At 34.2% G+C, this 25688-nt stretch overlaps 1 protein-coding gene across 3 annotated transcripts in view; it reads right to left on the bottom strand.

Annotated features, from left to right (window-relative positions):
• The window catches only part of ZFPM2 (zinc finger protein, FOG family member 2), a 464182-nt gene that overhangs the window by 224111 nt on the left and 214383 nt on the right, over positions 1 to 25688 (bottom strand). For all 3 annotated transcript variants that reach the window (XM_058275903.2, XM_004457555.3, XM_058275904.2), the window contains one exon: positions 6701 to 6819. In XM_058275903.2, coding sequence (XP_058131886.1) covers positions 6701 to 6819 — 119 coding nt within the window. The remainder of the gene's footprint in view (positions 1 to 6700; positions 6820 to 25688) is intronic.

Genomic DNA, 25688 nt, shown 5'->3' with positions numbered 1-25688 from the left:
CTCTTTCTTTGGAGGAAGTTAAGTGGGAAAGGCATGCAAACAGTTGAAATGTGCTATCAGAGAAAGGGTAAAAAGCCAAGGTTAGACTTTTTTTAAAATTAAATGTCATTTGTAAATTAGTAGCTGAAGCTTTGCAAGTGGATAATCTCCCTGAGGGACTGGGAACAGAGGGAGAAGAGAAGAAAGGCCAGAAGTGTTTTGGGAAATGTGCACAGTTAAATTTAAAAGAACAAACACCCAGAAAGATTTGAGAAGTAGGAAAGTATAGTGTTTCAGAACCCAGATTTAAATGAGTATTAAAAAGGAGGATATCATTATTTAAAGCGTCAAATGCAATGAAAAGTAATATAAGACCCAATAAAAGCCATTCCTCAGCAAAATTATAAATTATATCATTGGGATGGTGAAGATGGGAGGATCAGGGTGGGGTCAGTGTCAATGTTTATGGAAAGGATTCAACTTGACTAGATGTGGACTTTAAAGAACATTTACTGAATATTTATGATCCAGTGGTAGAGATCCAAAACTGAATAATAAAGATTTTTAAAAATCCTATGTCCTCTGGAATCTCAACAATTTACATCACTGTTCTTAAACATAAGCAGACTCAGAGACTGATTCAAGTGTGAGTACTTTATTGGGGGAAGTGATCTCAAAAAATCCCAGTAGAGAGAGAGTGTTGCTGTGGGGGGAGTGGGGGGTGGAGGCGGTGGGGTTGAATGGGACCTCATATTTTTTGAATGTAATATTAAAAAAAAAAAAATCCCAGTAGAGAGGCAGAAAATGAATAAAAAAGAAGGAAGCCCATAAAGTGCATGTTATCAAACCAACTGGAGTTCAACCTCACTGGCAAACTCTAGGAGACAGTGTAGCTCGCATCTTAAACTTATTCCAAACAGACGGCAAAGAAGCAGGGGATATTTATCCACCAACTTCCTGTCTATCACTGGTTGGGGATTACTTCTGGGAACAGAATTCTCCAGCACTTGTAACCTGCCTAGCTTGCAGCAAGGTTTCTCTTGAGGCTGAAGAAAAGTTCTCAGATGGAAAGTTACAGATGTTTTTCCCTAAGCAGTCTTTGGCAATAGAGGTGAATGCTGGGGCCAACTGGGTAGGGATATGATTGCTTCAGGATACATACTGCATGAAGCCTGGAGATTCTAGCAATGAATGAGATCAAGGTGAGAAAATAACTGGAAGGGAAAAAATGGAGCTATCTACTAATAATCCTAATATTTTCCTATGATGAGAATCAGGAACTCTAATTCTTTCTTCAACATCACATTTATGAAGACAACTATTTAAACAATTTTTATGATGCAAACTTAATACACATACATTTTTAGGGCAATGAAAGTTTGCCTATCTTGCCCTTTATATATGTATTCCCTATTTGTGGTATTAAAATTCCCAAATACCCAGTGGGAAAATAAAAGAAGTTTCTATTCTGATTGAACAGTACTAAGATTCCTCTGTATCAAATTTCACTTGTTGAATTTAACAGGCTGAGATATGTTTACTATTATATGCTAAGTAACCATGGACTTTACGTCCTATATAATGACATATGCAAGCTTCATGATTCTAACAGTTGGCTAAGTCCATTCAGACTAGTCAGCTGAGCTTGTGTATTCAAAAACAAGACAGGGCAAATACCACTTAAATGCCAGACACCAACCTTGCAAATACCTGCCCTTGTTTGATGCTTATTAAGTACTTACCATGTGCCAGCACAACAGTGATTTAGCATATTACAAAGATCTTTTCTTTGTGAGAATATGGGAAATTTTCAAAGGCACAACATTTAAACATAGAAACACTAAAAGACCTCCAAAGCCAATATTGATCACAATTTAAAGTTATTTTTTTAAATGTCTTCCTTTTAGTAGTACTTTTATATTCAAATGGAGAAAATCACGCTACTTTAAAAAACATAAACTTGTGCCACTGTGATAGCATTTGATGTGAGTTAGTCCTCAGCATGGAGAAGGGATGTTGGCAAGAAGGCAAGGCTCACTCACTAATTGACAATTCATTCAGGGACATAAGGTTGTACCTCAAAAAACTGAAAATTATAATGTATCACAAGCTTTTGGAGCCCTTGACAAACAGTCAAATTTAGGCACATGAAATCCTCAGATACCAAAGGTCTACAGCTTTTTAAAAAAATTTGGGATATCTTTTCAGTTTTAACTGATAGATTTTAATCAGTATTATCTATAGGTGACTGACTAGTAACAGTAGCTAATATGTATTGATAGAACATATACTATCGCATTTAGGCTTCACCAAGAATAAGAGCTAGGTAACATTATCATCTCCGTATGATAGAGAACATTTCTAAGACAATGCTAGATTGCAGAATGGGTTCTGGAATGAGATTGAGTATGAACAATGTGAGCTTAGGCTGGTTATTTACCTTCCTGAAGCAGTAGCTTTCTCCTTTGGAACAAAGGCAGTAAATACTATCTTCTCAAAGGATCGTGTAAGAACCAAATGAAATATGAAACATGTTAAGCACTTTGACCTGTATCTGGCTTAATAAAAATATTAACTTCTATGCTGTTGCTGCTTCTGCTGCTTTATTATATGTTTAAAAATTTAAACACTTAAAACATGAAATATTTATCAAAATAAAGAGGTATGGGCAAAAGATAATCTCTTTCTGTTTTCAGAAATCTGTGCTATATGATCCCAAAATTAAAGTTTAAATCCGTTTGCTGTGTGTTTCAATAAATAACTATATTTCCTTAAAGGCTCTCTATATATCCAAATGCATGGTCTGCAAAGGCTTCCTGCAGAAGGTGGCATAAGCACTTTGAGATAGAAACTTGAAAGATATAAGAAGGATTTGACATCTGGCATGGTGACTCAATTAATTACTATGTTGGATTAATTAGTGTGCTGAATCTCCTGAACCAACACCATGAGCATGAACAGAGTAACAGTACTTCAGTTGGCAAATAAGAAATTTATTAAGAGGATACTAATTCCAAATTTGATTCAAGGTTGAGTAAGGAAGAGTTAGTGAACTATATATTTTATCATAAAAATTATCTTCATGATATAAAATATATATAAAATACTGTCCAAATTATAAAGCGATAATAAAATTGCAGACCTGTCTGAATTAGTCTGTGAAATATCTAACAAATATTTGGCCCAAAGTAAAAAAAAAAAAATCCTACCACTAATCATTGTTTATTTTTACCCAGATATTTTTATAAGCTTAGATTTCATATAAAAACATTCCACAATTTTATTATTATGAAAAAAAAATACTATGTTGAAGCCATGTTACAGATATAATTGAGAAAGCCATGTAGCATGGTCCTTAAAAATGCAGATTCTGAAATCAAAAGGCCTAAGTGCAAATGATTTATTTATTCTGTCTTTACCTTATTTTCTATTTATAAAGTATAGTTTAAAATAGAACCTAATTCACAATATAAAAAATAACTGCATTGCTTTGTGGATTAAATGAGTGACTCCATTTCTAATTCTTCACACTACCTAGAAAAGTGTGCAGTACATGTTAGTCCCTACCTGTATAATAGTAATATTAGTAGGAATACTAGTAGTAGAAGGAGGGGTATTCACTAACATGAAATCATAAGTAAATTCAGGAAGGACATATTTTAAGGTATATTTAATAACACAGCTACATTTAAAGTAGAGAAAATGTTATATTTTAAGGAAATAATATGACTTAAATATTTGATTACTAACACAAAAGAAGAAAACTGGGGTATAAAATATTCTTCTTTGAAGAACTACTACCTAGTTTGGATTTTTGATACCCTAAAGGATATCAATATAAAATAATATAAAAAATTCTGAACACTTCTCTATATAAATTGAATTCTTTAAAAAATATTACATGGCGTAAAATAGTTTTAGAGTGGTATAGCATTAAAAAATGAATAGCAGCCATCTGTCTAAAAAACAGCACTTAAGTGAAAAATTAAAATTACACAAACAAGTTTATTTTCCAAGAGACTCACTTTAATGAGTATGAAGAGGAAGGGAAAGAAGTTATTAGAAATTCACTTTTTTAAACCAAAGTTTAAGATGAACAAAACATTAATTTGAATATAAGGAGTATATAAGAAAGAAGCATTTTTCTTTTATATGATTATAGAACATTATTCTATTTCTTGAGAAGCATTACTTCAATTGCAGAATTTCAAACTCTATAATAAATAAACTCACTGAAGTTCACTGAAATACTGAGTTTATCTATATCAGCCTATAAAAACACACAAAAAGAGAAATAACTCTAAGATCTTTTCTTTATAGTAACAATTACATGGAATATTTGAAATTGATTCTAACTGTGTGAAAAAGAGTGTATTCTAGTTCAACAAGTACATTTTTAATCTCGGATTTTCAAAATCTGTTAAGTAAAATATTGATAAAATATCAAAGACAAAACTGGCTGTCCTCAATCAAAGCATCGCAATTTAGCAAATCCTAAAGATGTCATAAAATATATTTTATGTATTCTGCAGGTATAAATAATGCTTTAATACTCTACATATATAGATTATGATGTAGAAATTGCATTTATAATATAGATATTATTCTGATATAATAAAACGATTCAACTCCTCTAGGTTTAGTGGCAATATACTTTTCTTTTATTAGAGAAGTTGTGAACTTAAAAAACAATTATGCATAATGTGCATAATTCCCATATAACAGCCCTTCACCAAAACCTTACATTGCTGTGGAATATGTGTTACAGATTATAAGAGAACATCATCAGGCTATTCCCACCAACTATGCTCTATAGCTATGGCAGTGTACTTTTGAAGAGATATCAGGGAAATGACTGAAAGTAATGTTGGTGTCTGATATATAGTGAAAAGTTTTACTTATCTTATTGTATAAAACTATTTGAACAGTGCAAGAGAAAAATAGAAACTCTAGAGGAACTTGGTAAGGAAGAGCATTTAAAGCAACCTTTGATGTTTAGATAATCTTCCTCTTTTAGCTATTCATTACTTTAAAAAATCTGGCATAGTTAATATTGTTCTTTCAAAGGAATCAATAGAACAGTTTATTAATGCAACACAACCAATCTAAAACTGCAGGGTTTTGGAGGTCACATTGCGGACTCTTTTTACATAGCTATACTGGACCACCTAGAGTTAAACTGCCTGGTTTATAAAATATTTAGCCCAGATTGTAAAGTCAACTTGCTTGTCCCCTAAATATATATGGAATCCCCTCCTTCAGTTATTTATGGATAAATATTTGGACTCTACGTAAGAAGTATACTCCTAGAGTGTCACATGTTGTTTACAAGTTTGGTGACAAAAAGATTTCCTAATTATTCCAATTTTCACTTTTAATTGAACCAACAGTCACATATCACTGAATAAACAGAGATCCAGACATATTAGTTTCTTTCATGTGTTAACTCAAAAAGGATTTCAATGCTGCTGAGTCCAGTACACTTGTCAGAAACCCTCTTGGAGATTTTTATGTTCCCAGAGTGGTAGATTGAATCACTAAATATTCAAGAGTTTCCTCCTACATCCATGGCATTTGAAGACTAGACCTATAATTAAAAGTATGCTAGGGGAATAAACCATCTTCTCCCCAAGTTTTATAATTTGTACTATCACTTATAGTAGGAGAGGTTTTTAGTTATTATTTTTATTTTAATTCCTAGATCAGTGGATATATTATGTTCCATGGCAAAGGAAATTAAGGTAGCAGATGAGATTAAGATTCCTAATCAGTTGACCTGAAAACAAAAAGATTACTCTGAATTATCCAGGTGAATGTTATGTCATCATCACAAGGGTCCTTAAATTTGAAAGGGGGAGACAGAGCAGCCAATGTCAGAATGATGCTATGAGAAACTGACCAACAATTTCTGGCATAGAAGATGGAAGGGGGTCATGAGCCAAGGAATGCAAGCATCCCAAAGAAGTTTATCCCAAACAAGTAAATCTAAGAAAATGGATTCTCCCCTAGAGGCTCCAGAAAGGAATACAGTCCTGTGGACACCCTAACTTTAACCCAGCGAGACCCATTTCATATTTGTGATCTCTAGAACCTCAAGATAATAAATTTGTATTGTTTTAAACCACTAAATTTGAAGAAATTTGTTAGCGCAGCAATAAGAAACTAAGACAGGCAATTAAGAAATTAAGTCCATCTTTCCATTACTTTTTAAATAATCAAATCAGTTTTCCATATAATCTTACTAAGCAGACCTCCAGATTTCAGAACTTAAAAAATAATTTAACAACAAAAATCATAATGCTGATCGTTCATCCTTGCTCTTAAAGTTACAAATAGTATTACCAAGGAATAACAAAGTTGTTTATTTCTTGTTCTTCATGTAAACCTGTAATGTATGACAATTATTTTATGTCATCTTAAAAATAAAGACAATTGTATATGTTATTAAGTGTGAACAGTATTAGTCTGGCTAAGCAGATAAAGCTATAACCTTATAAATTACCTTACTAAACAGCCATTTAGCATGATTAACCTGTTTCTTTCTAAATTCTGCACACATTACTGTCAGACACAAACTGCTTGGAAAAAATCCAAGTTTTGCAGTCCACGAAAAAGCAAAAACAAACTGTTACTTTCCTTGATTTCCCTGAGAAGAAGGCAGATATATTTTCTGAGCTATAACAAAATATTAAGAGTCAACCATTTTAGAGCATCCACGTACCAAGGAGTTATTATTCAGGTCCATCTTCCCAGAGAAAGGCCCCCAGGTTGTTCCCACGGGCAGCTGCTGCCGACTCTGAATTTTTCGTTCTCCATCTTTCTGAATCACCTCCAGCTCTCCTGCAGACAACGGAAACAAGGTGTTTAGAGTATCTGACCTTGTATATTAACAACAGTCAGCCACGTTTTATGTGTGTCTGTTTTAAATGCAAAATATTCTCAAGATTCATATAAAAAGAATTCATTATAGTTGTCTGAAAAACAACTTATCTCATTATTCAGAGAGGAAAATACACCTTGTCCTTACAATTGTATTCAAATTTGGCCCAGTTTCTTTCTTGCACCTTTTCATAGACATCATCTACTAAAGTCAGTTCTGATTATTCTATTTATTCAGTTTTTAAAAACCAGAAACAATAACACTTCCTCAAAAAGCTTTGATCCAAAGCCATAGCAGATAGAAAAGAAACATTAGGTCAATGTCTTAGGGTTAAGATTCTTGCTATATTTGATCACCACAATAACTGAAAATTTACAGTTAAAGGTATATACCTCAGGCAAAAATTTAATCACAATTAGTCAAGACTCACGGAGGAAAAAAACTTGTAGTTTTTTTTTATTAAAGTACTTGCTAATTTCCTGAAATTATTTACTAGTTTAAATTATACAACATCTACTTGTGCAAAAAAAATAGAGAGGCACGTTTATCCAAACAAAAACGTGACTTTTTTATTTGTTATTTCAAGTAGGGTTGGTTGTATGTTACCAAAAGAATCTGAATAAAAACACTTAAGAAATGGCTTGTTTAGAATAGCTTTTTTCCTTTCATTTCCTCCAAAGTAATACCTAAAGGTCATTTAAAGGGAAACATAAAAACAGTGTACATTAACATAAAGCAGGAAATCATCAATTCTCACTTAAGAAATAAATGAATGGATTAATAGAAAAAAATGAGGGTCTCAAAACTTTAAAGAATGGTCATCAGACTAAACATTGGGTTAAACAGATTTAAAAAAAAGTCTCAATCAGAAATTGGAGCCTCGGTCTCTAAAAAAATCAAATCTATGATCTTTATGCCCTGATGGTATTATCACACCATATTACCATAACAAAAAATTTATGATTTAGAATATTATCTCAATAATATAACTTAGATTTTTAAATGATGTTTCTTCTCAGCTGGCTCAACACCATACATGAAATTCTATATGGAGTAGAACATATTCAGTAATTAAATTTCTAAATGATATATGAGTCATTATAGGTAACACATTATGAAATTAGGCTGCTTTAATCTGGTTTTAGAGTCCTCTCAAGTCAATAACTATCTTGAAATAGGTAGATTTAATCTTGATGTTTTAAAAGGATCACCATCAACCTGAGTTCAATTATATCTTTTATTTGTCACCTCATTTTAAGACTTAAAATACCAGACATTAATTTCCATGTCTGTGTTACCACTTATCTAGAAAATCAAAATCAAAATATTTAAGCCACAACCAGCTAAAATAGTGTATAATGATTAAATTTTGTTCATTATTAAACATTTATCTGCATGAGAATAATTAAGGAGTAGTCTGACAATGAAGATGCAATGGAAATAACAATTCCATGGCCATAGTCAAAAATTTAAATTCAAGGACAACAGCTTCATATTCCTGTCTTCTCACACTTCCCTCTTTCTCCCAATCCTCAAAAGAACCCATTAAATTAAGACTGTCCCTGCCCCACCCCTTTTTTTTCCCTTATAGTGTATTGCTAGCTAAAGATGATTTGCATCCAAAAAAAAAAAAAAAAGGATTTGGAAAGAGTCAATAGACCCCAGCTTCACACACAAGGTAGTGTTATGAATAGAATATTTATACTAAATAACATCTCTGCTTAAGTAGCAAATGCTGAAGCTTATTCAGAGTCCAGAGAAGATGTAAAAATAATTTGTTTTTTGTATGTAGAATGGCAAACCCATCTTGGAGATAATATCGCATGTGCAGCAATTGGACACAGAGAGGAGACAGCAAACAAGCAGCGGGGGGGATATAAATAAATAAAATAAATCTTAAAGAAAAGGAATATGGCCCTTGACTTATGTATATTCATGTGAATATACAGGCATTTAAATCTTTAGGATAAGTTTTCTATTTAAAAAAGAGATTTCTATCTGATAGGAGTTCTTAGGATTTCTTCAATAATACTTTTAAATATTTTTAACAATTTCTTACAATTTACCATTAAAGCTAAAATTCATTGCAATTGCTCAACTAAACACTAATTAAGAATGTTGTTTTCTACATAAAGATGAAACTTAATAATTTATTTGGTTTTACACACTAAAAATCAGTCATATCACAACTTAAATGATACCAGAGGAATCACAAAAACCTTTGAAAACCATTTTTAAAAGTAGTTCAGCCTCCCTTTCTGCCACTGACATTTTTTCATTTGAAAAGGGTTCATACTTAGTCTAATAGTGACTCCTTATCTATACCTGTGGATTTACAAATAGTTATGTCTTTTAATGGATTAAGAAATACAAACTTGGGTCAGATTGCAAAGCAATACCCAAATATCTACAAAGATTTTGAGGTGTCTGACTATGCATTAAAATTATAAATGGAGGGAAGCGGACTTGGCCCAGTAGATAGGGCATCCATCTACCACATGGAAGGTCCACGGTTCAAACCCTGGACCTGCTTGACCCATGTGGAGCTGGTCCAAGTGCAGTGCTGATGTGCGAAAGGAGTGCCCTGCCACGCAGGGGTGTCCCCTGCGTAGGGGAGCCCCATGCGTAAGGATCGCACCCCGTACGGAGAGCTGCCCAGCAGGAAAGAAAGTGCAGCCTGCCCAGGAATGGAGCTGCACACACAGAGAGTTGACACAACAAGATGATGCAACAAAAAGAAACACAGATTCCCATGCCACTGACAACAAAAGAAGCGAACAAAAAGAAGAACACACAACAAAAGGACACAGAGAACAGACAACTGGGGTAGGGGAAGGGGAGAGAAATAAATTTTAAAAATATGTAATAATTTTAAATGGGCCAAATATACTTGTATGAGCTCTTAGAGATGACATTAAGAGAAAGCCCAGCAATTGTACAAGCTATCAAATCAATATTTTTAACTTTATCAGGCAAGTAAGTAAATACTAGTCTCCTATCTTGCTTTTCAAGAAGTTATTCTGAGGTTTGGGAAATTCCTTTCTGTTGCTGAAATAGTTAAATAAAAATACTCGTTTATTCACAAGAGCTTTTACAGAAAATCAGAAGCAGAATGCAAATAATTAGCATTTAGACACTACCAAGGCTACATAGGTTAATGACAGCAAAAGAAATAAGACCTTGTATAAATGGAAGTTATATTTAATTTAACTTACATGTTGCTTAAGAGTATGATATTTTAAATTTTTTCAATGATTAATAGGTGCTAGGAAGTAGAGGAAAGATTATTGCACTAAGATTAAGACGATTAACTTTTAGCCTTCAACTCTGTTCAATAATGAGCTGAATGGCCTTGCATAAGTTATATCTTTCCTGAGTCTTTGGTTTGTCATTGTTAAATGAGGAGTTTGCACTCACTACTTTGTAAAGTACTTTCCAACTTTTGACAGCCCATGATACCATAATTTTCATTTCTTAGATATGATACATTATAATGAGAGGTAGAAAATGCACTAGCCTAGTGGGTCAAAAGATCCAAGTCTTGGAACCAGCATATCACAAAATGAATATTTGACTTGAAAGCATCAAAGATTTCAAAATTAGAAAACAAAGTTCCAGCTCTTATTAGACTTGTTTGTTCCTTCCTTTATTCCTTCACTCCTTAGTTTATTCACTAATTTAGCCCACACACATTTATTGGCTATCTATTATGTACCTGACAATAAGGTAAAACAGGCATATAACATTGAACAAAATAAGTAAGCACCTTACAGGGATTGTGAGAAATGGAATTCATAAAGCTTGGGTAGTAGAAGCCACACAACTAGTGATTGTTTAGATTTTGGATGTTAGGGAAGTAAAAATCCAAGGATGGCATCAAGATGTCTGCCTTGGAAAAGAGGATCTATGATCACATACCTACTGAGGCAGAAAACACACAAAAATAAGATATAAGAGTAAAATGAAGAGTTATAGTTTGGAAATGTTGATGTCAAAGTGGAAGTAAGGAAGCAAAGAGGTTATTTTACATAGTCAACAGACTATAAAGGTCTAGAGCTTAAAATCAAGATCATGACATTTTGGCATTTTTTTCTTTATTAAATCCAACGTGTATATGGCAATAAGAGACATGGAAAATTTTATGTGGGTGAGAATGTATAGTAATTAAATAGGAAGATAGAGTTCCAAGAATCTAAAAGGTAGAATGCAGGAGGGTAGCTGTGCCCAGGAAAATTAGGAGATGTGGCAAAAGGCTTGAAAAGAAACTGGATATGGTACCATAGCAGCCAAGGAATTGATCAGTTGAAGGTGAGATCAACCAAGTAAGATGAAAATGCATAAAAACACAAGAAATAGAAAGATTTGTTTGGACAAGATGGAGATCAATTGGGGACTGGAATAAAATATGTTTTGTAGAATGGGAGGCCAGAACACAGATTAGAAGAGGTAGGAAATGGAACAGAAGAGAAAACAGAAAAAGTTATGTTGGGCAAGTTACTTAACCTTTTGAGCTTCAGTTTCTATAGCCACAAAATAGGTATTATAATATCATCCTCATATGGTTTGAAATTTAATTCAGGTAACAAATGCAATGTGCCTATGAAATATTAACTACTTCACTGAAAATAACTGAAATATTCTAAGGGCATGTTCATATATTTCCACACCACATCTACTATCTACCAGAGTCTGCACTGTGAGTCTTTGTCACTTTTATCCAAATTATTCCCATACCCTGACTTAAATTCCTTTCATATATCTCCTGGATTCACCTTTATCAGCATTTCCCAAGTTTTAATTAATTCAGACCCAGATGACCAACCAACTTCTATTCACTCTACAATCCCTGCCAAGAAAACTAACTGAAACACCACTTTCATCATAGCATTCATCTATTCAAGATCTTCCACTAGTTCTTTACTGACCATCCCAAATCTGAATATCTTTGACTACATTTCAGTACCACCATAACTGCACCCCATAATGTCTACCTAACTTTTATGTTTGACTTCTCTCCAGAATGTGTTCTTCCCTCGAGTCAGGAAAGCCTTCTTCACTATCCCTTGTGGGAACTGTTCCTACTTTCCAGCAGTCCCACCATTCTTTGTCTGCCTTAATAGACCCTATGAATTTCCCCCTTATGAAGCTTCTCTGAAATCTAGGACAAACTTGAGTTCTCCTTCCTCAATATTCCCTTGGCATTAACAGTACAAAACCACACAGTTTCACATTTAATGATTCCCTCCTGGTTTTCCCTTTATAATTTCTTTCTCCTTCACAGTACTATAATCTTGATCTATAGCCATGACTTTTAGTCCTGTTTCTCCTCTGTTAATTAATGCAGTTTGTGGCATGCGGTAATTGCAAAATATAAGGGGAATACAGTTGATTGGATGAAGGTTTCATAAGATTATATATCTTAATTTCAGTACAAAGTTGACTTTAGAGACAAAAGAAAGTTGTCTTCATAGTTATCTTCTCTTTGTATTACAACAATCATACATTTCATTGGCTCAACACTCTACTACATTCATACATATTACCTCATCTGCAAAAAATGGAGCAGGGTGAAAAATAAAGATTTCCCTCCCCTGCCAAGTTCATACTTTTGTAGCTATTCTTCAAAAAGAAGCCTTATTTTTCACATGCTGAGTAAGTTCACACAAAATATTTGAGACACATAGGATGGGCTAATCAATTTTGGTAAAAGATAATATTGTTACTGCTGAGGGCTGTTTCTCTTATCTTCTTGATAATGCATACTTTTAACAGTCTGTGATTACTCAAAGACTTATGATAGCTTCCCTTAAAAAAAATCTCTAAGGCAGACATCACTACCAAACATCCCACTGCTTTTAAGATATCAACCCACTTTTTAGCCCAAATAAAAGAAATTCACGGGTAGAAAGAAATAATCAGCATCACCAAAGCTGTCCTCAAATCGGGTTTCAATTAGGGTGCTTTCAAGACATTACTGCTGTTACTTTTCAGTAGGGTTCTTTTGTGTCTCTTAGAAAGCAAGGTGTATGGAAATAGCAGCACACCAAAAGAGAGGAGGCAAGATGTGGGTCTTTTAGCATTGATATCAGCAATCATATTTTAACTGTATTCAAAATTGAGTTGATGACATAAACATGTATGGTATTTACAGAACATCCCTTAACTCCAGACTCAGAGTTCATAGAAGTCCATGGTTTCAAGTGGATGAGATGAGAGAAGATCATCTTACATTTGCTGAAAATAATCTTTGGATTGGTTGGAATGGAGTTTTAAATTTATAACCAAATTTTAAAGCTGACCACATGAATTAACTCATAAAGTTTATCAGGCCTTTACTACAGCAGAAGTCTACAGCAGCAGAACACATATTTATATTTTCTTCATGGTTGGAAAACATCATACATCATGGTATCAAACATGGACAGCCCTGAAGTCATGCTGAGTTCAAAAAACACTCATAGATTCTAAAAATCTCAAAGCATTTTCAAAGTCAGCCGAAGGTGGCTGAAGTATGGCAGAGCTCCTTCTATTTTATGGTTTAACCATTTGACAACTGTCTATCAGGTATATAAGGTTAGATGATCATTTCATTGACGATTTTCTTCACAGCCAAACTGTAGTCTTTCTCTGTGTGTTTTCTTGGGGGTTAATAACAAAATGTTTCATCTGCATTTTAGGACAAATAGCAGCATTAATATTATTCTATATTGATCCATCTCAAAGCATGGTTTTATACATAAAATGATGTTTCTTGGGTGGTGGCTACAAATTGCCTCATAGGGATGCCTTTTTCTAATTTTCCTTCTCAATTTTTGAGTCATACGGTCACTACATACACTAAACTACAATTTTGAACATAAACTTGAAATACGACAATCCCTACTCAAGTACTAAAGTCAAACCCTGATAAATCAGGCTGGCCATGCAGTGATCTTATCCCTTCTGACTCTTTAATAAATCGAACCTTGTAAGTTTGTACTGTTGGAAGTTGTCACTAAATGAAATTGTGACCTTATCCGGCGTATGAACTTATCCTGCTGACAACTACATTTATTGTGTGGATAAGAAAGGAAAAAAAAAAGAAGAAGAATAAAGAAAAAATTAGATATTTGATAATTCTGATCTTAGCCATATGTAACTCTAACAGATGGAATCTTTTTGATGTTCCATTAATGATTTGCCGAAGATGAGTCTCTACTTAGAGAAAAATGCTCACCCTAGGTAAGTGCTAGGGGCACAGCAGATGGTATTAAAAGTGCATGAAGGGGTGCTGGGTGACAGCAGCAAATCAGAGGCTATTAGTCTAACACAAAGAGCCCTGAATTAGCTTGTAATTGCACTGGAAAAGATAACATAATGGTGGTGGCAAAACAGAAACATTTCCTTTTCATGCAGTGCATTCATTCGATGCCTAAAAACTCTTAAAACAGGACACTGGAATTGTCTAAAACCTAGAGCAAGTTAAATCAGTGCATTTCCCAAGAACGCAAAATGCTCCCTTTGGCTATATTTTCTAAAATGTCACAGAAATTAGTGCATAAAGTATTGTTTAAGAAGCAAATTTACATGCATATGCTACCAAATATTGGCATTTATTACAAACCCAGGAGCATTTACCTTATTATTCTGACTGACATTAGGCTTGACGCTAAGGCTGTTATATGTTCAGGTATTCTTTGTATCCTAAGGTCATTGAAACCTGCCAATTATCATCTTACGAATAAAGAAATAGAAGAGATAAAATATGTGTCTAGGTAGTAGTATTATTGGTCATAAAGTAGAAAATTCCAGGTTTTTATTTAAAAACACCACCATCATCTGAAATAATTGTAAAACCTTTCACCTACATTTTCAGGTATAAAGTTGTATACACAGAGACCGTATTCCAAGGTAGCAGAAAATAATTACCGTACTGTTCTCTGTCTTATCTACTATTTATATGAACAAAGAAACAGGAAGGAACAGCTCATCCCAGGTATCTGAAAATATTCACCTGTAGTCTGGATAGTGCTTAAAAATGCATGGATAAGTCACTGGAAGGAGGGGATACAATTATAGGAGTCCTTTCAGCTGCTGGGAGGAGAGTCAAAGCTCTTTGCTGCAGAAACCTGGTAGTGTGCTTCCTTGCAGTCAGAAACCCTTCAGCAACCTTCCATTCAACCTCATTTTCATAGTCTGACCACATCCTAATCAAATCTTGAGAAACAGAGGGAGGGTATGTGAGAGGCACTATAATTAGAAGGGAATCATCTTTAAAGCGAGCAGGCTGGACTAGCAACCACAGGAAATAGCAAAGGGGGGATAGCAACCAAAAGTCTGTCTTCTATCAGGAGGACCACAGAAAAGAAGAATCAGGCTAGTGGGCAAAGAAGACTTATTTTCTTCCTTTGGAGAAACTCCAAAGGAAGAACTGTGGGTAAAAATCAACCACAGAGCCCAAGAATGAAGGTAGACACAACTTTTAAAAAGCATTTAGTATAAAACATCAGTGGACCTCGCTGGTATCTGTATTTCTAAATTTTAGGCAAAGTTTATTTAAAATTTTGTGCTTTCTCATAGATTTACATCCATTAATTTAGGAGATGATAGTTGGTTCACAATGGAACTTTTCACAAGTCATTTCTGATGTTTAATCACATCTATAGTAATTGTTTGCTGGATAACTCCACAGTGCTTTGTTTGTACCTTGTAGAGTTGTAGTAAATTTAAGTATTTTGGGAAGCGGACTTGGCCCAGTGTTTAGGGCGACCATCTACCACATGGGAGGTCCAAGGTTCAAACCCCGGGCCTCCTTGACCCGTGTGGAGCTGGCCCATGCGCAGTGCTAATGCACGCAAGGAGTGCCCTGCCATGCAGGGGTGTCCCCCGCGTAGGGGAGCCCCATGCGCAAGGAGTATGCCCCATAAGGAAAGCTGCCCAGCGCAAAACAAAGTGCAGCCTGCCCAGGAATGGCGCCGCACACACGGAGAGCTGACACAACAAGATGACTCAACAAAAAGAAACACAGATTTCCATGCCACTGACAACAGAAGAAGTGGACAAAGAACAACACATAGCAAAATAGACACAGAAAACAGACAACTGAGGTTGGGGGGGGAAGGGAAGAGAAATAAATAAAAATAAATAAAGATCTAAAAAAAAAAGTATTTTTTTTCACAGCTTTTGGTTATATCATTGTTTTCAGAAGGTCTTCAATTAATCAATCCTGAATGTTCATAATACTTTTTCACTTTATAATGCTCAGTTTAATAGTTACTTCCCTGAGAGGTAAACAGGCAGAGTAGGTGTAATTTTACCATGATCTTTATTGGGCTGGTATCAAACAGGTAAATTGACTTATTTAAGTTATAAAATTAGTAGTGAAACTAGGACTCTAACCCTAATTTCCTGCTAATTTTATCAGACTGTCTTTTTTAAAAAATTTTAACAACTTAACTGGGTAGAAGAATTAACCTCAAGCACTAGTATCATATCAGCAGCCATTAGAGTGGATTCATTTAAAAGATTAGGTGCCAGTCAGTTTGGAAAGCAGAATGTGAGTGCCTGAAGGAATGGCCCACCAGGCAGGTTTTGAAGGAAGCAAGGTAGTAGGGAAGATTAAAAAAAAAACAAAACACTGGGGAAACATTACAGTGGGAAGAGTGGCAAAACTCATTGTTTGAATTATCAGAGTACACAATAAACTTACACATTCCGATTTCAAAAATTTCATAGAAAAGAATTCTAAGATACGTGCTTTTAACATTAAAGGTTTTTCCTTTGATCATCCTTCAGAGAAAACACTTAGTTATTAAATAACCTAAAATTTTTAAAAGTCTGATTAAACATATCATGGCATTACTAGCATATAAATGATATATTTGTCAGTTTTCCCTACCCTAATAATACAAAGTGGTCCCTAACAGTACTCATTCGGGGCATGGCTCAATAGAGCTACAATAGCTCACAGGTATTAGACTTCTACAGACAGAATTATTTCTAGGGCTAGTTTATTTTAAAAGCACGTTCAACTGAACTATTTAAAGCAGTATTTATTCATTCAAATTTATTTAAGTACTTATAATGTTAGGTACAATGCTGGATATTGGAGCTATAAACATCAAAATAATATGGATCCTTTCCTGATGTGACTTAATCTAATGTTAGATAAGTATGGCCCAATATGACAAAATCTTGGTAAAAGTAGAAATAAAAGTGACAAGCAAAAACAAAAACAAAAACAAGTTCCTACAGCAACGTGGGAAATCAGAAGCAGCATGTGAGAGGAGCAAAACTGGCAATGGATTAAGTAGTATATAGATCATCTCTTTCCTTTAATAATTCAGAATTGAACACAATTCAATGTTAAAATGAACTCTTGAACACATTTATGTTACCAATAAAATTGCTTACAAGGCAGAGGTTCAATGAATTAGAAAGCATTGCCTTGAGACAAAATTATAGCCAAATTGGAAGGAATAAATTGCTGGAATTTGTTGTAAGAAACAGTTTTAGGGCAATAGAAATGTAACTGATGTTAAGAGCTTCCATTGTTCGATATTGAAAATAAGGCAATTTTAGACAAAATGGTATTTCTAAAAAAAATTTTGCAAAAGATATTGTAAGCTACTTTTCCCCATTTAAAGTATACCAGCTTTATGTTACAAAATATTTTTAAAATTAGAATAGTTTACTTTGCTCTATTTTGATAATTTTACATAAACTCCCAAAATTGCGGTAATGATACTAGAAGCTATCGGCTCAAGCACTAAAGATTGGAGAGGTGAGCTCATCTATGAGTGTATCTATCACACCCCCTCAGTGTACAGTGCTTAGAGACAGAAGGGTCCCTTTTCATCACTTGTTCATACAACTGACTACGTAAAGTTATTTTTTCTCTCTGATGAGCACATTCACAACTACCGGTGTGGTGTCTCCTTTCTAAATCAGGCACCCAGAAGTGACCATAATTATCTGAACTACAAATTAGATGTGAAAAGCCCTCTTTTGAAAAATTTCTAGATTTAATATTATTATAAATTGATGACAGCATATCAGAATAAGTTCATAGTCAAAAAGGTATTAAATTTAAAAGAAATTTGTAAGACACTGTCATGTAAATGAGTAGAAGTTGTCTACAAATACCAAGGCTTTAATAAACAAAAATCAGAAGCTTGTGTATTTGGAACAATATATGTCTCTCAAATATGTGTAGGTGTGTCCATTGCTGATGTCCTTCAAAAAGGCCTTTTTATTTTTTAAAAGACGGATGGATATAAAGGTAAAGATAACCCACACTGTTCAGTCAAAATCAATTATGTCTAATTTTCATTTAGATTCACTAACAACTACCACCATAGTTAGTTAATGACAGTCTACAACTTCCATTCTGGTTTCTTTGTTCGGTTCATTTTAAAGATCAGTTATCCAGAATAAAGTAAAATAGATATGGTGATATGGGACACATTATGCATGATTCTTAGCTAGAGTCAAAATAATGATTTCCAGGTGTAATGACTATTTATAAAATTCTCTCCTCCACCAAACAGGAGTGTACTTCACTTTTGTTTTTTCTGATATGATTAATATGGTAAGAAAGGGAAACCATGATACTTTTATGAGTAGGTTGAGAAATAATGGCATATATAGATAAAGAGAGAACCACTGGAACGTCATTAATTATATCTGACAAATTCTTACATTGATTTCACAATTCATTAAGATTGGGGATTAGGTACACAGCGGGGATTCAATACTTGAGATCATATGAGAAAGAACGTTATTGACCCCCTTGAGCATTGGTTTGTATTCTCTGTGTATCCACTGACTTGTGGCTATTACCGTGGTCATCAATTTAATTTTCTAATTGCCTCTCCCTAGTTTGTTGTGAAAGTGGGATCACATAGGTAAAAACTTGGTATAACACCTGGAACACGATAAGTACTCAATAAATTTTATACATTTGATCTTGGTTATTTTATAACTGAAAATAACTGAAGAGGAAAATAAAGCATATGGATAAATACTACTTGCAATAATGGGCAGATGTGCTTGATCATCGTAATTAGTCAAACTAGGATTAGCTTTCACCCAAAACTGTTTTCTTTCCAAATGAAAAAAAACAAATGGCATAAATGATCATATTGAATCCAAAAGGGGACAGAGCAGCTTCCACACGAATAATGAAGAGATTCAGCCCATAGTAACCCCACGCTCGTATTTCTTTCTTACTTCATAGCTAAGTCAGGTAAAAGTATGTAGCTGTGAAGGTTAACATCAAAGGTGGGTCACCCATTCCATTTCTAGATAAACAGGATTAACTGCTACACGGACATTATAGAGCCCAGAGAGGAGAAAGTGAGAAATGCGTAATTACATTACTTAATTTCTTGATGGGAAAATAGCCAGCATCTCGAATGTTAACAGCCATTCCCTCTACTATTTCTTCAAAATATTAATTACTATAACTGCACACGCAAATCTTTCTTTATCAAAATGAAAGTTTATTCCTCAGTCACTATCCTATGAAAAATCAGAGAAATTATCACCATTACTGGTCATTCTGATGAACAGCTTGAGCTTCTAAAACAAGGACTTTAAAACTAAAAGTTGTATTTTTAAAATATATTATTACCTCAACCTTTTTGAATTTCCATAGTCAACCAATTATGAGCAAAGCAAGGCTAGTACAAGATTGTTTTTAATCATTAATTTTTAATAACTCATGCTAGGTCAGGGAAGAATATGGTTCTATGGATATGCCATGGGAGATGCTGTGACATTCTGTACCAACCAATTCATGTATCGATTCAATCACTATAAAACTATGCAGTGAGTACCCCTTTGTGTGTTGCCCTTTAATACATTTTATTAGGTGGTTTTGCTCTACTGAAGAAATCATCATGAATATTTCAAACCCAACTTGCATCTTTCTACAAATAAGCCAACACCTCTACCTTTATATTTAATTGCAACTTATATGATATTTTATACATCCTATCCTCCAAAACACAGAACTATACTTATACCTGTTTAGTCTCAGCTTCTCTAATATGAAATTATAATCAAGCTGGCAGAATCAGAGCTGAAGTTTGAAACATGAGCTAGAAGCAAGAGTAATAGAAACAAGATTTGAAATGAGACTACTTAATAGAATAAGTTCTAAGGCACTTAAGAGAAATTAATTCACATACACACAATGCAATTACAAGGAAAGAAGAGGCCAACATCATTAGGGCATGGTAAAGAAGACACCAATTACAAATCATAGCAATCCTACTTGACCTCACTTACAATATTGTTAGTCGTAAATATATTCTATGGCATGAAATGAAAGTAACAAATCTTCATTTCTTTTGTAAATTTTCAGACACCTATACTGGTACTGACCATTCCCTAAACAGTTCAGGAGACTGAAGTTTTTCTGTTCCTATAATTAAAAAATTTATTTTGGTACATTAGTTTTTTTTTTTAATCCCCACCTCCCCTTGTGGCTTTTTACGTGCTGTCTGCTCTCTGTGTCCATTCACTGTGCATTCTTCTCTGTCTGTATTTATTTTTATTTATTCCCTGCACCCCCTTGCAGCTTGTTTTTGCTGTGTGCTCTCTGTGTCTGATCACTGCACGTTCTTCTGCGTTGTTGCTTGTCTCCCTTTTTTTGTTGTCATTGCGTCATCCTGCTGAGTCGGTTCCCCACCGCACCTGCGGGTCAGGTGGTGCTCCGCAGCATGCGGGCGAGCCTGCCTTCATAAGGAGGCCCTGGGATGCGAACCCAGGGCCTCCCATATGGTAGACGGGAGCCCAACTGATTGAGCCACAGCAGCTTCCTGGTACATTAGATTTTTTTTTTGTCTTATTTTTTAATGTTACATTAAAAAAATATGAGCTCCCCATATACTCCCCACCCTCTTCATTCCACTCCTCCCCCCATAACAACAACCTCCTCCATCATCATGAGACATTCATTGCACTTGGTGAATATATCTCTGAGCACTGCTGTACCTCATGGTCAATGGTCAGTACATTAGATTTTAATTCAGTATTTTACTATTTTAGAAGCCTAGAGACTCCTGGTTTTGTAACTCAATATGGAAATGTTGTGTATATCACCAAAAAATGGACATGAAGAGAGGCAGATCTTCAGAAAGTTGTTGATGACCAGTTACCCACCATTGGAATCAATCATCTCCTCCTTTCTTTCTTTGAACCACCGTCCAGCTCAACTGGAGTGTATGTGTTTATATGCATTTGTATGTGCTTATTTCTTACTAATGTCAATATTAATGTCTGAATGACTACTACCAAGTTATATGCACAAGTCAGGAAGGCATCACTTCTACTAATCTTTGTTCCTGGGGCCTAGTACTATACCTGCAATAAAGGAGGGACTTAATAAATATTTTTTAATACATAGAGAATGGAAGAAAGGAAGGAAAAGAGAAAAGGTGAAAGGGAAGATACCATTTGAAAAAGTATATCTAGGCAATGCAAGCTAAAGTATAGACTATAAAATGAACACGAAGGTAGATTAAAGATCCATCACTTAAACATCAGAAAACTAACATTCCTTTTTTATAGTCTGCCAAGAGTTTTAATTTCCTCAAAATATATGAATACCAAAATGACAGAAAAGAGAACTATTTAGGAGTTCATTTAACCAGAATTGAGTCAGGGAAAGTCATATAATAAGGTTACTTTGGCTGCTGAATTTATGATTCTACCTGATATAGCAATGCACTCTTTAAATCCATGGGGGAAGGGGGGTGAATGAATTGTATTCCCCTTCTCTTGAAAGGAAATAGAGGGAAGCAGACTTGGCACAATGGATAGGGCATCCACTTACCACATGGGAGGTCTGCGATTCAAACCCCAGGCCTCCTTGACCCGTGTGGAGCTGGTCCATGCACAGTGCTAATGCGTGCAAGGAGTGCCCTGCCACGCAGGGGTGTCCCCTGCCTAGGGGAGCCCCACGCACAAGGAGTGTGCCCTGTAAGGACAGCCACCCAGCAAGATGACGCAACGAAAAGAAACACAGATTCCTGGTGCTGCTGATAAGGATAGAAGCGGTCACAGAAGAACACACAGCGAATGGACACAGAGCAGACAACAGCGGGGGAAGGGGAGAGAAATAAATAAATAAATCTTAAAAAAAAAAAAAAGAAAGGAAATAGAGGTGAATTTTTCAGAGGGTTTTAATCTAGGAGGTTCTTATTTAGCTTTTCATCATGAAAATGCAAATCAAACTAAACAGTCTACTAGTATCACCAAGGGCTTTTAATAGCTTCTTTTATGCATTTCAATGGATCCTTAACAAGCAAACATCTTTTTGGACACTTGAAACAACCTAATGAGCAATATGACTTCTGAAAACACTTCTAGTTCTAAAATATTATGGATTTAATAATGCACATACAAACATGAGTACAAATAGAACTGGGGAAACGAGAATATGTGGAATGTATCAATGTCAATATCCTGGTTGTGATGTTGTACTATAATTTTGCAAATTGTTATAATTTGGGGAATCTGAGCAAAGTGTACAAGGAATATTTCTGAATTATTTCTTACAACTGCATTACAACTATAATTATCTCAATAAAATTTTAATCAAAATAAGGATCCATAAGTGAACATCACCTTGAGACTCCTTAAACTTCTAATTTATAATTATAAAAAACAAATGGATTTAACTCTCCCCACAAAAGATAAAACAATCAACAACCAAAGAAAATATAAAATCTATCTCTTCAGGTGTTATGCAACTGTAAGGAGAAAATGATCCTGAACATCCAAGTACACAACTTACTAAATAAAGAACTGAAAATAAATAAAATTGCATTTCTCCTCGCAATATTGATTGCTTATGAAGTGGCACTTCAATTATAATATTTGTAACTTATTGTCAATAAATGAAAATTAATAGCAATGGTGTCAGAAAATAAATTATTTTTTATATAAGAATTGTTTCTTGTGTAAATAATAAAATATTCCTTCTTTGAAGTCTGGTTTTATTCCTGCTAAGTCTGAAAAATAATTTCTTTTATTTTATTTATTTCCTAATCTATACAAAGAATTATCACTAATATTTCATTATTAATCTTCAATTATTGGATTGTTTTTGGAAAATTAACTTTCTACATTTTATGAAATATTAGCAATTGCTTTAAAATGGAGGTGATTTGAATGGCATTTGGTGTTCACTTTGATCTGTTCCTTTTAGTGAGATTCAGAAGCTATAGTGAGGCAGATAAAGTCATTTCAATATTGCACAAAAATGGTGAAATATGAGAAATACACTGCTGAAATGGACTTAATCTACACTGTTTTAAATGGAAATACATAGTAAGATTATACATTTCATAAAATGGCAAGACAGAGATTACTGCTCCCTGGTGAAAGATACTAAAATCTCCATTTATTTGGCTGGTGTAGGTATGGCCTTAGGTGTACACCTATAAGTGAATTAAATCTAATTGCTTATTTTCAGAGTCCTAGGAAAGTACTGCCTTTAAGCAAGATGTAAATGCATTTAAATGGGTATGTTCATCTGAAACTCTGTTCAATAAGTCAAGAGTTTCTTGCAATACAGAGATTCTTCTTTGATCCAGGACATTAATGATATTTCACTTAAAAGTACAGGCACAGCATGGTAGAATTGAAAGAGAATATAATTTGAAGTCTGATGGGTATGGGTTTGAATTCCAGCTAAGCCACTTAATAACTGGTAGATTGAAGAGAAGTTACTTGAACAGAAAGTCAGGGTCAACATTTATAAAAATGAGGGAAAAAACTCCTATCAGACAGGATTCTTGTAGGAATAAAACAGTATAATATACACAACAGGCCTAATATAAAGCACGCTCTTAAAATAATACCAGGTATAATGCTAATACTCTGTATAGGTTCTATAGAGCAGAAATAATACAGGAGATTTTTCCCTCCATTGGACTAAAAGTACGCACAAGATGCCTAATTTGGGGACATGGAATCATGTTTTAACTCCAGAGAAAGACAGAATGTTACAGGTCAGACTGTAATGATAAAACTACCGAAACTGCAAGGCACAGAAAACTGCTTCAAAGTCATGTAATGGTGCTGAGATGAAAACGATGCATAATGTAAAAATCAAATTCTACATTCATAAACATTGTCTTGAGTTAAATAATTTGACAAAGTGGAAGCAAAGGAAAAATACTTCCAGCTGCAATTTTGTGAATGTGAGACCTTGTTGCCAGTTTCTTACTTTCAGCCATATGTTCATATTATACCATTGTGATATTAGGAAGTTTCATATAAAGGATCTAAAAAAGGGATGAAAATGTAGGCTGCTGAAAAGAATTCTTCGACATATAGTGACCCCTTTTAAAACTTCATATTAAAATGTATGTCCTATAACTTTTATTAAATGGGACAATTAAATAATTTGGCCATGTTTCCAAAATCCTTCTCAAGTAGCAGAGCCTGGACTGAGATACATATGGAACAAAATCCACATTTTAATCATCCAAAAATATCACCCTGAATACAGTTTCAGGCCTCCCAATTCTCTGGTTAAAAATTATTAATGAATAGTTTTTTTATAAATAACATTTCTGAAAATATTACAATAATAGATTCCATGGTTTTTCCTACTTCTAAAAAATTGTATAAATTCTTTGGGAAAGGAGTTGTGAACAAATAATAAAATAAATAATGTGGGCAACCAAAAACGGCCAGAGATTTTAATTTTCTAACACATATACTTAAAGAATTTACCTTGTAAAAGGATACAAATACCCCACTATCTGACTTTCCTAACTGATATCGGACAACTTCCTGCTTAGGGCCCTGTGACTATCTCCTACACCGATATAATTATAACTCTGCAATAAAAAGAGGAAGATAATAAATCCAAGGCTCTTTCCTCAAGCCTCACAAAGGTGCATGTAAATTGTTGGAGGTCAGTTTTATGGGTTTGTTTATTATCTATCACGGTCACAACTACACATAAAAATTGTCCCGAAGACAGTAAATACGTCTCATGCAAGGCCTTACTTTTTTCCACAGTTTGCAGTCACTGTGATGAAGCTGTGGCTGCAAATGTGCAGTCTATTAAAAGGTATACAGTGGAAAACATTCAGCGAGATACTCCTATGGCATTTACTCTAAACAAATTAGCATATATGGGTGGCCTCATAGTTGCATGGAAGAAATTCTCCAATGCAATTTCATGCATCTCCATCACTCTGTCAGGATCAAATTAAGGCTTTTCATAAAATCAAGTGAAATGTGTAAACCATAATGTTTTATCATTTATGTAATACTGTTCATCTTCCAAGTAGTACAGAATACAGACATTTTGTGAGCAATAATTATTGACACTGAACTCATAATATTATTGAGCTGTTCAAGCATCCCAAATATCTCTTTGGGATAAGACAAATTCCTGGAATGGACTTATGAAACAAAAGGTACAAGAGGCAAAAAAAAAAAAAAAAAAAAAAGGAACTTGTCTTAATTCAAATTAAGGCTAGATTTTCAAACAGATAAAAATTAGCAATGATCTTGGAAGATAAATAAAACTTGTAGTAATAGTGAATAAAGTCACAGATGAAGTTTTGAACTTTATTTTAATGACAGTCTCTAGTATCTCCTAGCTTCTATAGGACAGACAACATTTCTCAATTGAAATATAATATTACACTGCTGAAAAGTGAAAACGTCTCTACTCGAAAGGATCATTAGATAGAAATGATAACAGCACAGTGTTCTCAAGATAACATCTACCATCTGGAGTAAATAAAATCTATCATTTTGATATAGGACTATTGCTCCTTCCTTCAACATGAAATAGGCAGGAAGTGATGAAGCT

Source organism: Dasypus novemcinctus, chromosome 14 (genome assembly GCF_030445035.2).
Source record: "Dasypus novemcinctus isolate mDasNov1 chromosome 14, mDasNov1.1.hap2, whole genome shotgun sequence".
Taxonomy (NCBI): domain Eukaryota; kingdom Metazoa; phylum Chordata; class Mammalia; order Cingulata; family Dasypodidae; genus Dasypus; species Dasypus novemcinctus.
The sequence above is the reverse complement of the archived record's forward strand: the minus strand, read 5'-3'. Positions and strand labels throughout refer to the sequence as shown.